Here is a 13,832-nt window from a genome sequence, read left to right as displayed (position 1 = left end):
GAAGCTGCAGTCGGGGCCTCCCCCGCCATGCACAACCAGCTCCTTCTCCTGCAGCTCAGGCACCACAAGCGCGCAACCCGGTCCCCGCGTCTGCCTACCCTTCCCCCCAACACAGCGCATTTCCCCCCCCCCCAACGAATCAATAAATGGAGCCAGGCCGCCCTCCGCAACAGACCAGAGGAGTTCTTTGCCGCTCACCCCCCTTCCCTTGCCGCTGACCCGAATACCTACCCGGCGATTCAAGAAGCCTGTGCAGCAGTCTTTACACGCTGCTTCAGGCCCTACTACTGCCCTGATTTGCTCTGCCGCGTCTCTGATGATGTCATCAGAGACGCGGCAGAGCATATAAGGGCAGTAGAAGGACTCGAAGCAGCGTGTGAAGAGTGCTGCACAGGCTGCTTGAATCGCCGAGTTACAAGGGAAGGGAAGGGGGAGGGCCGCAAGGACTCTATCTGAGTAAATAAAAAACTCTGGACAGGGGGAGCAGGAAGAGGTGCAGATGGACAGGGGGGGAAATTAAGGGAGACCTGCTGATGGACAGGGGGGGAAATGAAGGGAGGCCTACTGCTGGACAGGGGGAGCAGGAAGAGGTGCTGATGGACGGGGGGAGGTAAAACAAAGGGAGAAGGGCTGCTGCTGGATAAGGGGAGCAATGAAGAGGTGGTGGTGGACAGGGGGGAAAAATAAAGGGAGGCCTAATGCTGGACAGGGGGAGCAGGAAGAGGTGCTGATGGACAGGGGGAAAAAATTAAGGGAGGCCTACTGCTGGACAGGGGAAGCAGGAAGAGATGCTGATGGACAGGGGGAAAAAATAAAGGGTGGACTACTGCTGGACAGGGGGAGCAGGAAGAGATGCTGATGGATGGGGGGGGGAAATGAAGGGAGGCCTACTGCTGGACAGAGGGAGCAGGAAGAGGTAATGATGGACAGGGGGAAAAAGGAAGGGATGCCTATTGTTGGACAGGGGGAGCAGGAAGAGGTACTGATGGACAGGGGGGAGGTAAAACAAAGGGAGAAGGGCTGCTGCTGGATAAGGGGAGCAGTGAAGGGGTGGTGGTGGACACAGGGGAGGTAAAAAGAAGGGAGAATGGACAGGAAAAAGTGGCTAAGGAGACAGAGAGAGAAAGAAATAAAGACAGACACACACACATATATTCTAGCACCCGAGGGAGGAAAATACTGCACAAGGAAGTAGGGAGGGGGAAATGCTGATGCACAAGGAAATGGAGGGGGAGGGAATGCTGATATGGCTACTGTACAGGAAAGTGGACAAGGGGAGATAAATGCTGCATAGGGGGCAGAAAGAGAAACAAATAGAAAGAAAGACAAATAATAGGAGGGAGGGAGACAGAAAGAAAAGAAGAAAGACACAAGGACAGGGAGTGAGACAGAAAGAAAGACAGACATACATATATTCTAGCACCCGTTAATGTAACGGGCTTAAAGACTAGTAATAATAATAATAACTTTATTTTTGTATACCGCAATACCACAAAACAGTTCAGAGCAGTTTACAGGAGATGAGAACTGTACATATGCAATGAAGGTACAGAGAATTAGTTATCAAGTGTATGGTATAAACCAGTGGCAATTACAAAGTAATCCAATAACTGTTGCAAGGCGAGTGCAGAAAGGGGAAAGGAAAAATAACCGGGGATGAGGGGGAGGAAGGGTAGGGAGGGAGGCGAGGTTGAGATTAGTAGTTTGGTTGGGAGGGCGGGAGTTAGAGGAATTTATCAAAGAGGTATGATTTGAGAGATTTCCTGAAGGATAGATAAGTTGGGGCAAGAGAGATGAGGGTGGTCAAGCAGTCATTCCATTTGCCAGCTTGGAAAGAGAGGGTTTTGTCGAAGAATCTTTTGTAGATGCATCCTTTTGGAGAGGGGTAGGCAAACAGGTGGGCATTGCGTGTACGGTTAGAGCCTGGGAAGACGAAGTGGCATGACAGGTATATCGGGGCTGAGCCAGTTAGGGTTTTGAAGCAGAGGCAGGCGAATTTGAAGATGACCTTGCTTCAAACGGTAGCCAATGAAGTTTTCTGTAGAAAGGGCTAATATGGTCTGACTTTTTGAGCCCATAGATGATTCGGAAACGGAACCAGCATTGACTATCCTGGTCACATGCATCCATTTAACATGTTTAAGTGGGTTTGGCCATCTTGAAGAGCTCAAAATCAGATGAAAGTTTGCTATGAAACAAACTTATCACCTCGACCCTGAAGAAGTGGATGAAACATGGATTCGTATCTTGTTTGCTTCCTCGGGCTCCTATTTGCACTTCCGAAAACTGTTGAAACATCTTTGTAAGATTTTGGGGGGGAAATTAATGATTTAAGTCACAAATTTTGTAATTCGTTGATTTGTACAGTGTCTTGCTTAGGTAAACCGCATCGATCTGGAAGGTTTTGCGGTCTATAAATGTACCGTAATGAGTTGTTGGACTGAATAACATTACTCAAGCCATCATGATAAACCGCTTATTTGATTTTTGAAATTTAATATTGAACAGTACTTTTTATTAAGGAATTTATGAGATAAGAAAATTTTTTTATGAATAAAAATATAAAAGGGTTAAAAATATTTTTCTATTGTACCTTCGGGATTCCAGTTGGGTTCAGCTGGTGGGACTGCTGCTCTTGTTGCATATTTCTTATATTTGGACATTTTTGCTGCGGAGTTTGTATTTTGTCTGGTTGTGACCTTTTCCACTTTCAATAAAAACATAATAATAAAAAAAAAATACTGTAGATCAATGAAGAGCTGAAAAGAAGTTATATACTCTTTACTAGCAATCTGAAGATCCAGCAAGCTGCAAGAGTACACAATACTCATGAGCTGCTTCTGTATTACTGAGAGCAATTTTCATGTGGTTGTATAGATACAAGGTTTAATTATAAGTGCTGCATTGAACATTTAACTACATAGGATAAGACTGTGCTTCTTTTTATGTGGTTAAGCATAAGTGTTGATGCCACCCTTCAGACCGCCCACAAAATAGCCTGGCAACTGGGCATATGCAGTGCTGCTGTCTGATTAAATGCCAGTGAATAAGCCTGGTTGGCACAGGACAAGTGACTAAGACAGCCTGGAGCCTCTCCTGGCTGCTTTTTAAGCAAAATCTTTTTTTTATTGAAAGGTGGTGTCAACAAACAAGTAAACAATCGTAATACAAGTATACCAGTTTTGAGTAAACCATCCACTAATTCTACCTGTTGCTCCCACCCAAAGTGTGCATTAGTCCCCCGCTGAAGTCCAGGTACCTAATATCAATGTTCGCACCTTCAAAAAGATATATAAAAAGGATGGAGCCGGTCCAGAGGAAGGCTATTAAAATGGTGCTTGGTCTTCGTCATAAGGCGTATGGGGACAGACTTAAAGATCTCAATCTGTATACTTTGGAGGAAAGGCGGGAGAGGGGAGATATGATAGAGATCTTTAAATACCTATGTAATGTAAAGGCGCATGAGTCAAGTCTCTCATTTGAAAGGAAACTCTGCAATGAGGTCATAGGATGAAGTTAAGAGGTGACAGGCTCCGGAGTAATCTGAGGAAATAGTTTTTTTTACGGAAAGGGTGGTAGAAACAGAGACTGTGTCTGAATTCAAAAGGGCCTGGGATAGGCACGTGAGATTTCAGAGATAGAAAGAGATAATGGCTACTGTGGACGGGCAGATTAGATGGGCCATTTGGCCTTTATCTGCCGTCATGTTTCTATGTTCGGTACAGCATTAACCAATCCAACAGCCACAATGTACTTCTGCGAAAGTCATCTCACTAATGGAGGAACTGACAACAGACCAATCGTGAAACCCTCCCAAGGTCCCCTCCCCCCAACCCCAGACAACCTGCCCCTAAGTCCCTACCCAAGGAGGAGTAACAAATCAACTTTGTCATAAACGAAACTCAGCCTGGGGCACGGACTCTTATGGCACCAGGGCTAACAAGAAGCCAAGGATTCCTCCCTCTTCATCCTGGCTACTTTTTAAATTGCTTTGAGTATTGATCCCTTTGTCACAGGGCCCATTGTTTTCAGCATCTGAATGGCAAGGATAGAAGGTACGTAGAACATAGTTACACAGAGGAATGGGACCAAAAGTGTGTGGAGGGGAGTTGAACTTTGCCTCCCTGCAGTACAGGTTTAAATGCCCCAGGTCATCTTCCACAGTGGAATCACTATTGTGGTACGCCTGTTATATAAGATGGATGGATGTGGTTGAAATGAAGAGCCCTCCCCCCTCGAAGTATAGCACTATTTAACTAGTCAGTAAAGGTCACTGACCATTTAAATAGCATTTAACTGGCCGGTTAGCACTTATTTTCAGCATTGGTTTTAGCGGTTAAAAGAGGCCATATACATTTATAGACCGCAAAACCTTCCAGATCGATGCGGTTTACCTAAGCAAGACACTGTACAAATCAGCGAATTACAAAATTTGTGACTTAATCATTAATTTCCCCCAAAATCTTACAAAGATGTTTCAACAGCTTTCGGAAGTGCAAATAGGAACCTGAGGAAGCAAACAAGATAAATATCTGGCCTAGCTTAAACTGCTTAGGAGATTAACCGTTGGTGGTGAATATAGGCTTAACCGGGTGAGTTCCAGTGGCCAGAAAGGAAACTGGAAATTCATCACCAATGGCCGGATATGGTGTGGTATTGAATTTCTGGATTCTGCACCAGCAGGGGGCTATAATTGCACTGCTCTGCCACCGCTTGATTTTTGGCCTCTTTTTCTGTTTGTCAGCAATGCTGTTGAGGAAGAAGAGAGAAGATGTTTCACAAGGGAAGAGATCACCATTGAAGTTTTTGCCATCGGTGGTGGTGGAGGGGGTACATTTTTGGCTCCTACTTTTTTGTGCTATAACCCATGGCATTTCACTTCTCCATCCCCTCTCCCCCCAGGGCCTGCCATACTGTTGGCTCAGGAGTGATCCCCTACTTATTCCTGCCCGTGCTACCTCTGCATACTCATTGCCTCTGGAGGTGGTGGCAGTTATTTTGAGGTTGGAGCCAGCGTGGGAAAGTCTGGGAGGGAGGCTACTTTGTGGGGGGGGGGGGGGGGAAGGGAGGGAGTGGAGGCTTTTCCTCATTTAGGAGCAGGGCAGGGCTGGTTTTGGTTTTAGGTGAAACTGAGCAGCGAGTATCGGCCACAGATTTGGTTTCAGCTGAAAATTTAAAAACATTCGATCGCCCCTAAGCTGGAAGAGCGTCCCTGACTTTCTGCATTCTCCATTTGTATTTCCCAGGTGACTGCGCAGGATGTGCGCAAGGAAAGCCCGCTGCTGTTCAGGTTTCGTGCCAAGTTCTTCCCAGAGGACGTCTCGGAGGAGCTGATCCAAGATGTCACCCAGCGCCTCTTCTTTCTGCAGGTCAAGGAGGGCATCCTAAATGATGACATCTACTGCCCCCCTGAGACTGCCGTCCTGCTGGCTTCCTATGCTGTCCAGGCCAAATACGGGGACTTTAACAAGGATGTGCAGAAATCCGGTTACCTAGCTGGTGACAAGCTGCTTCCTCAGAGGTAGCGGGAACTGTTTGCAAAGCTAAGATGTGACGGGGAATGAGGAGCAGGGTTTCCTAACCTAGTACAGAGGGACCTGCCTAATTCAGGACCATCTGCACATTGGGGACAAGTGATTTTCGGTCTTGATTTAAATATATAGCTTTTATTGCTGAGGCATATCATAGCCTAAGAAGAACATTGAGCATCATGAATTCTGTGTGATCTTGTGTGAACTGGGAAGGGTTTTTTTTACACGAGAACTTCATACAAATATTGTGGAGAGTTACTCTTTACCTAATCCATAGAATGGATTAGGGTATAATTAGAGGGAGGTTTTCAATCTAGTCCTAAGGGGAACCTAAGCCAGTTTGGTTTTCAAGATATCCAATGAATAAGCACAAGAAAGATTTGCATACAATGCCTCCATTGAATGGAAATTTCTCATGCATATCCATTGCAGATATCCTGAAAGCCAGACTGGATTGGGTTCCCTGAGAACTGGGTTGAGAGACCCTGAGTGGACAGTAAGAACTAGTGATGCATTTACCACTACTGTCTACCAGTCCTCCTGTAGATGGAGAGGAGGGATCTTTTGGGAAGCAGGAAGGTCTTTGAGCCAAAGCATATCTTGTTTTACTCCTGCCCTTCTCTTGCAGGGTTCTGGAGCAGCACAAGCTCAACAAAGAACAGTGGGAGGAAAGGATCCAGGTGTGGCATGAGGAGCACCGGGGCATGCTCAGGTAACGAGTTTTGCTCTAGAACCAAGTCTATTTTTCTTTTAAAGAGGTGATTTTGTAGTAGGTCCACCTAACAGTTCATTGCTGAAATAGCAGAACCTCGAAACCTGACTTAGGTTGAATTTGTGGAAATCTGATCATATTAATTTTATTTATTATGATTTATTTACTGCCTTTTTTGAAGCAGTAAAAATATTTAAGTTACAATCAAAGTATGGTATAGTCTGCTACATTTCAATGTCCACACTTTGCAATCTATAGTAATGTCATATGATAAACCAATAACCAGCGATTCTTTCAATATGATTGATTAAATTTAGTTTTAAAGTGAGCTGGATCTTCGGAAGTTCATCAAACTGGTATTTACCGTCATTTGAAAATCTTGCACTAAGATCATCATTGATCATCGCAGTCAACATTTTATATGTAAATTTTCTTTGTATAATTTTCAACCTTTTAACGTTATACTTTTTTAGAATTTTTAAAAAGGACCAGACATATATTGTCATTTTTGGTTTGAAAGCTGTTGGCCGGGGACTCTTGTCTGACATGTTTTACCTTTAGGCTGTATCTAGGCTGTCCCCAATCGTTCTCCTGCCCCTCCGTCTTAGCCTGAACATAAAATGTTGACTCCAGTGGATCAATGACGATCTTAGTGCAAAATTTTCAAATGACGGTAAATAGCAGTTTGATGGACTTCTGAGGATCCAGCTCACTTTAAATGTAAATTTAATTAATCATATTGAAAGAATCGCTGGTTATTGGTTTATGATATGAAAGTGCTATAAGTTGTACAGTGTGGGTGTTTCAAATTGATGTTTAAAGGTGCTTCCAGCAAACAATAATGCCGACTGAGAGTACGTTACAATGTTAACATAATACAAGATAAAAACATTTTAATAGAGGGTGTAGGGTATAAGCAAAGATGAAGCATATAGATAAGGAGTAAGAAAATAAATAGACTAATTTTAAAGAAGTTGCACATGAGGTCAGAATGATGCTTGAGAATTCTCAGCTAGGGTAGAAGTGGATAAACATGTCCTGCTATATAGTATGTGCAGCTGGTGTCACGTGTGTGGGTCTAGCAAGTTAGTTCTTCCATTAAAAGCCTGGTTGAAGAGCCAAACTTTTTACCTTCTTCCTGAAGTAGAAATGGTCTTGTGTTAAGTGGAACCTTTCAGGAAGTGCATTTCTGTTTGTAACTTTGCTGCTTGTCAATTGTCTTTTATTGTGAACCGCTTAGAACTGTTATGATATTGAGGTATATAAAAATAAAGTTGTTTTTATTCCTGTGTGGGGGCTACTCTGGAGAAGGCTGAAATAATGTGATGCCTTCTGGAGAGGTTGTGGTTAGGGAGACTCCCTGGAAGTGACCTTGGAGGTGTGTACAGGGAGATCCTATTTATCCCCCCCACCCTTTCTTCAAATACTCAACTAGAACATAAGAAATGCCTCTGCTGGGTCAGACCAGAGGTCCATCGTGCCCAACAGGACATTAGTCTTCTATCTATACCCTTCTATCCCCTTTTCCTTCAGAAAATTGTCCAATCCCTTCTTAAACCCTAATACCGTACTCTGTCTTATCACTCCCTCTGGAAGCACATTCCAGGTGTCCACCACCCTTTGGGTGAAGAAAAACTTCCTAGCATTGGTTTTGAATCTGTCCCCTTTCAACTTTTCCGAATGCCCTCTCATTCTTGTGGTTTTCAAAAGTTTGAAGAATCTGTCCCTCTCCACTTTCTGTATGCCCTTCATGATCTTGTAAGTCTATCATATCCCCTCTAATTCTCCTCTTCTCCAGGGAAAAGAGCCCCAGTTTCTCTAGACTCTGTGCATGAAAGGTTTTCCATACCCTTTATCTGACGTGTCGCTCTCCTCTGAACCCTCTTGAGTATCGCCATATCCTTCTTAAGGTACAGCGACCAATATTGGACACAGTACTCCAGATGCGGACGCACCATCGCCCGATACAATGGCAGGATAACTTCTTTGTTCTGGTTGTAATACCCTTCTTGTAATACCCTAGCATTCTATTTGCTCTCTTAGCGGCCGCTGCGCACTGTGCTGACGACTTCATTGTCTTGTCCACTATTACCCCCAAGACTCTTTCTTGGGTACTCTCGCTCAATAACATCCCTCCCATCGTATAGCTGTACCTCGTGTTTCTGCTTCCTACATGCAATACTTTACATTTCTCTACATTGAACTTCATCTGCCATCTCGTCGCCCACTCCCCTGGTTTGTTCAGGTCCCTTTGTAATTCTTTGCAATCCTCTTTAGTCCGAGCACCACTAAATAGTTTGGTGTCGTTTGCAAATTTTATTATTTTGCACTTCATCCCTGTTTCTATATCATTTATAAATATATTGAATAGCAGCGGTCTAAGCACCGACCCCTGCGGAATACCACTCGTGACCCTCCTCCAGTCTGAGTAGTGGCCCTTTACTACTACCCTCTGCTTCCTACCTGCCAACCAATTTCTTATCCATCTATGTACATCTCCTTCCACCCCATGGTTCTTCAGTTTCCGAAGTAGGCATTCATGGGGTACCTTGTCAAAGACTTTTTGGAAATCTAAATATATGATGTCTATGGAGTCCCCTTTGTCCATCCCTTTGTTAATTCCTTCGAAGAAGTGCAGTAAGTTCGTTAGGCACGATATCCCCTTGCAGAAGCCGTGTTGGCTTGTGTTTAGAAGTTTATTTCTTTCAAAATTCTTATCGATGATGCCTCGAACTACTATGGCTTTGGCGGTATATAAGAAATAAATTATTATTATTATTATTATTATCAGCGCTTCCGCCATTTTCCCCGGAACCAAGGTCAGACTCACTGGTCTGTAGTTCCCACTGGCTATCGATTTGATTACTGACAGTTTTTAAAATTGTCTTGGCCTTTGGTCATGTGTGGGAAAGCATCCTTCTTCTGAATGAGTATTTGGGAGACAGTTCTATAAGTGGGCATCTCGGTGCCATGTGGTGAGGGCATCTTCTATATTGGCTTCTGGGTTCCTATTTTTGTGGGGGTTCTCAAACCCCACCAACCAAAGAGATTTGCTTGCCAAGCCTCTGCCCGTGCTGCCTCCAGAGAGGAAGCCAGTGGGGTGCTTCAGTCATGGATGCCAGCACTTCCGCATATACTCAAAACTGAGTTTTACTTGGCGTGCCCTTGAGAGGTGAACAGCTTTCAGAAATACTATCAATACTATTACTCAAGAAGAGAAGACCGTGTTTCTCCTCTGCTAAGAAAATACCATTGGCTTCTGGTCTATTCTCATATAGTTTCAAGTTTATTAAAATTTTTGATATACCACCTTATTTATTTCAAGGTGGTTATACATTTTAAAATAGGATAGAAACATATAATATAATTTAACATAACTTTAACAAAATAAACATACACGATTAGATGAAAACAATGACATACATGACTGGACAAACGGGTAAGAGTGGAAAAGAAGGGGAGAACTACAATGCTGAAAGAAAAGTAAGATATAAAGGTATAAACAAAAGGGTGGGGTTAAAAACAAGGAAGTGGACGTGTAAAAGATAAAAAGTTTCATTTGGGTTTTGGGTTTTATTTTTTATATATATATATAAAAATCCTTAAAAGGACATTTACACTTGAAAGGCATTTTTTAAAAGGAATGTCTTAAGGAAAGATTTCAATTTCTCAATATAAGTTATCTCTCTAAGAGCATTTGGTGCTGAATTCCAGAGGGTCGGGGCAACTACTGAAAAAATAACGTTTCTTCTAGTATTAATATGGGTCAAGGCTGGGTTTACTAATAAATTTTGCTCCGAGGAACGAAGAAATCGCTATGTGGCGTTTACGGTATCAGAAATTTATTAATGAATTCTGGCTGTCCAATGTTTCTTGTTTAAAACAGTCTTTTTCTCTGACTGTCCCATTACTCCCCAGCGCATTTAAGATCTCTGGATCGCTGTCGCCTGGCCCTTCCAGATCCTCACCTTGATCAGTTTGAGAGGCACAGTGACTTTTTCATTCGCAGCCCAACACCGCACTTACCTCAGGGTGTGGACTGGCATCTACTAATCGCCGGATTCTGTGATGCTGCTGGTTGTGTCTTTGTGTGAATGTATTTCCTTTCCTATGTTTTTGGGTCATCTTAGTTTTGTGGATCGCTTTGTTCTGCTTGACAAATAAACTGGTATAGAAAGTTGGGAATAAAAGACCACGCAAGATGACATTTTCATTATTAATGGCTGCCTCCCTGTTGGCTCTGCAGTCGCTTCAGTGTCTAGGTTCATTGTGTTTCACAACACTTCCCTTTCCATCCCCCTCCAGCACTACTGGGGTGTATCACGGTCGCATGTGGGCTATGTGTGATGGCCAAAAATAATGGCTGGGGATGGTCTTCTTCTAGAGACAACATCCATAACCGTCAGGTGTTGACTATATGTATTTGTTTGGGTTTACGATGCTGGCAGCATCACTTGACAGCAGATAACCTGGATATCTTGAGGGAATGGGGCGTCCTGGGGTAGGGAGAGAAATTCTGCAGGATATCCACAGTGAATAAGCATTTGAGAGTGGCTTGCCCCTCCTCCTTAGTATGCCAGGTTCTCTCACGCATATTCATGGTGAATATCTTGAAAACCTGAAGGGATTGTGTGCTCCAAGGACTGGGTTGAGAAGCCTGAGTTAGAGCATCATATTCAGCAGTCTGACTTAGGTGGGCTGAGCCAAGATAAGTCCATCTTTGTACAATCTCTGGACAGCCAAATATTTGGTTCATAGACAACGGCGCGAAAGACAACGGCGCGAAAGACAAAAGCGCGCGCCAACAATTGAGCGCGCTGCCGCGCCGCTGTAAATTACAGTTTTTAGGGGCTCCGACGGGGGTTTTGTTGGGGAACCCCCCCAGTTTACTTAATAGACATCGCGCCGGCGTTATGGGGGGGTTGTAACCCTCCACATTTTACTGTAAACTGAACTTTTTCCCTAAAAACATCCCCCACAACGCGGCGCGATGTCTATTAAGTAAAGTGGGGGGGTTCCCCCACGCCCCCCCCCCCCGTCGGAGCGCTAAAAACAGTAATTTAGAGTGGCGCGGCGGCACGCGCTGCACTCAATTGTCTGGGTGCGCCTTTGTCGCGGCGCGCTTTTGACCTGACACCAAATATTTATCCTTTTGTGACGTCAGCAATGAATGTTGTATTCCTAGATGCCAAAATGATTGACGTGGATCTTTCATTTCTGCAGATCCAGAGGTTTTCAGCCCAGTACTCGGGACACATCTAGTCAGTCAGTTTTCAGATTGCCCACAATGAATATGCATGAGAAATTTGCATATAGTGGAGGTAGTGGAAGCACTTTTTTTAATCTCAGAAAAGAATAGCCATACTGGCCTTGACCAATGATCCATCTAGCCCAGCAGTGGCCAACCCAGGTCTCAAGTACCTGGCAGGGACCCAAAGAGTAGCAACATTCCAGAGTTGAGATTGTGATGTCACAATGCCTCATTCCACCAATGCCTGAGAGCCAACCTCAGCAGTGATGTCACAATGGCTGGATTGTTCTATACTTGGCTCACATAAGAACATCCCTATTGAGTCAGACCAGTTGTCCATCTAGACCAGTATCCTGTTTCTGCAGTGGCCAATTCAGGTCCACAAGTACCTGACAAAAACCCAAATAGTATCAACCTTCCAAGCTACCGATCCCAGGGAAAGCAGTGGATTCCCCCATATCTGTCAATAGCAGACTATGGATGTTTCCTCCTGAAAACCTGTCTGCCTAGGTGTGTCCTAAGGACTGAGTTTAGAACCAGTGCTGTGTAGACTATTTTTCCATGAGATGTGTTTATTTCCTATTTTTGTATAGAGCAGGGTTGTCCAACATTGTTATGCAAATAGATCTCATGCATATTTGTTTAAATAAAATACCCAAATAAGATCAAATTTGAAAGTGGAGGTAAATCCAGTAGACAACGGCGTGCAGAAGATAATTGAGAACTGATACAGATAAGAAGATGAGGCACTGAAGACAGTGTTTTATTGAAAGGATGAACTTTTCATGAATTTTAACTTTTTCTATGTGTTGGATAGATTGGGGGGGGGGGTTTCACTGTTTGGGAGAATAACTGTGTGTATGTATAAATGTGTGGCGGCGGCAAAGAAAGCAAATAGAATGCTAGGCATGATAAAGAACAGAATTACGAGTAGATCAGAGAAAGTTATAATACTGCTCTACATAGCATGGTCAGACCGCACCTGGAATACTGCGTCCAGCATTGGTCTCCATACCTAAAGAAGGATATAAAACTGGTAGAGAGGGTGCAAAGACGAGCAACGAAGCTAGTGAAAGATATGGAGAACCTGGACTCCGAGGAACGACTTAGGAGACTGGAGTTGTTCTCCCTTGAGAAGAGGAGACTGCGGGGGGATCTGATCGAGACTTTCAAAATACTGAAAGGATTCGACAAAATGGAGCAGGGAAAGCAGTTATTTACAATGTCCAGTGTGACACGGACAAGAGGACATAGACTGAAGCTGAGGGGGGACAGTTCCAGGACGAATATCAGGAAGTTCTGTTTCACGCAGCGAGTGGTGGACACCTGGAATGCTCTCCTCGAGGAAGTAATAGCAGAATCCACCGTTCTAGGATTTAAGGGTAAACTAGATGCACATCTCCTTAAGAGTGGCATAGAGTGATACGGGTAAGGGTAAATTAGATGCACATCTCCCTTGAGAAGCATACGGTGATATGGGGACTAAAACTAGGCCAGGATACACCTAGCAGGGCCTCCGCGTGTGCGGATCACCGGACTTGATGGACCCAGAGTCTGAGCCGGATATGGCAATTCTTATGTTCTTATGTATGTTTAGTATGAAATAATGTTATAATATGTTTTAAAGGTTTGGATGGTGCTATATTATAATAAATGCTGAATTATTTATAAGCATAAGAAGCGGTGTGAAACATAGCTCTTATTTGGGTAGTTTGTTTATGCATTAAGTAGAGCTATTAAAAAGGCTGATAAGTTCCAGTGGGTTAATTAATAATGCATATTTGTTTGGGAAATCCTGAAAAGCTGACCTGGTGAGGGCCGAGGTTGGACATCCCTGGTGTAGAGTATAATAGGCCTAAATGGGCTTGAAGCAGGAACTAAGACTAGCTTAGCTATTTGACTAGGTCTAACACAGTGCTTCTCAATCCTCTGCTGGAGGCCCACCTTGCCAGTCAGGTTTTCAGGATTACAACAATGAAGATGCACGAGAAATTTGCATGCGTTTCAAGTTTTTATTGGACTTTGATGAATCACTTAATTAGTTTTACTAAGCGATATACAAAAATCAATAAAATATGAACATATGTTTTTACACACAATTTAAAATTTAAAATTGGAAATACAGACCAACCAATACAAAAAGGGCAGAGGGGATAGAACTACAATTTAGTATTTTTAAAGTTCAGAGGAGAGACACATATGGAAAGAACAATAGGACGAGGAATCTAAAAAGAGAAAGCAGAAAAAAGGGGGGGAAGGGTACAATTAGAAAATAAATTTTGTATAAGAACCAAACGTATTTTAAAGGTTAAAAGCATCTTTAAAAAGGAGTCTCATT

The 13,832-nt window shown here is 43.5% G+C and overlaps 1 protein-coding gene across 1 annotated transcript in view; it reads left to right on the top strand.

Moving 5' to 3' along the window:
* The window catches only part of MSN (moesin), a 152,464-nt gene that overhangs the window by 124,936 nt on the left and 13,696 nt on the right, over positions 1-13,832 (top strand). Inside the window, exons 4-5 of the mRNA XM_033945391.1 lie at positions 5,247-5,521; positions 6,160-6,243. Of these exons, the coding sequence (XP_033801282.1) occupies positions 5,247-5,521; positions 6,160-6,243 (359 nt within the window). The remainder of the gene's footprint in view (positions 1-5,246; positions 5,522-6,159; positions 6,244-13,832) is intronic.

This window comes from Geotrypetes seraphini, chromosome 5 (genome assembly GCF_902459505.1).
Source record: "Geotrypetes seraphini chromosome 5, aGeoSer1.1, whole genome shotgun sequence".
NCBI lineage: Eukaryota > Metazoa > Chordata > Amphibia > Gymnophiona > Dermophiidae > Geotrypetes > Geotrypetes seraphini.
This window is presented reverse-complemented; position numbering and strand designations above follow the sequence as displayed.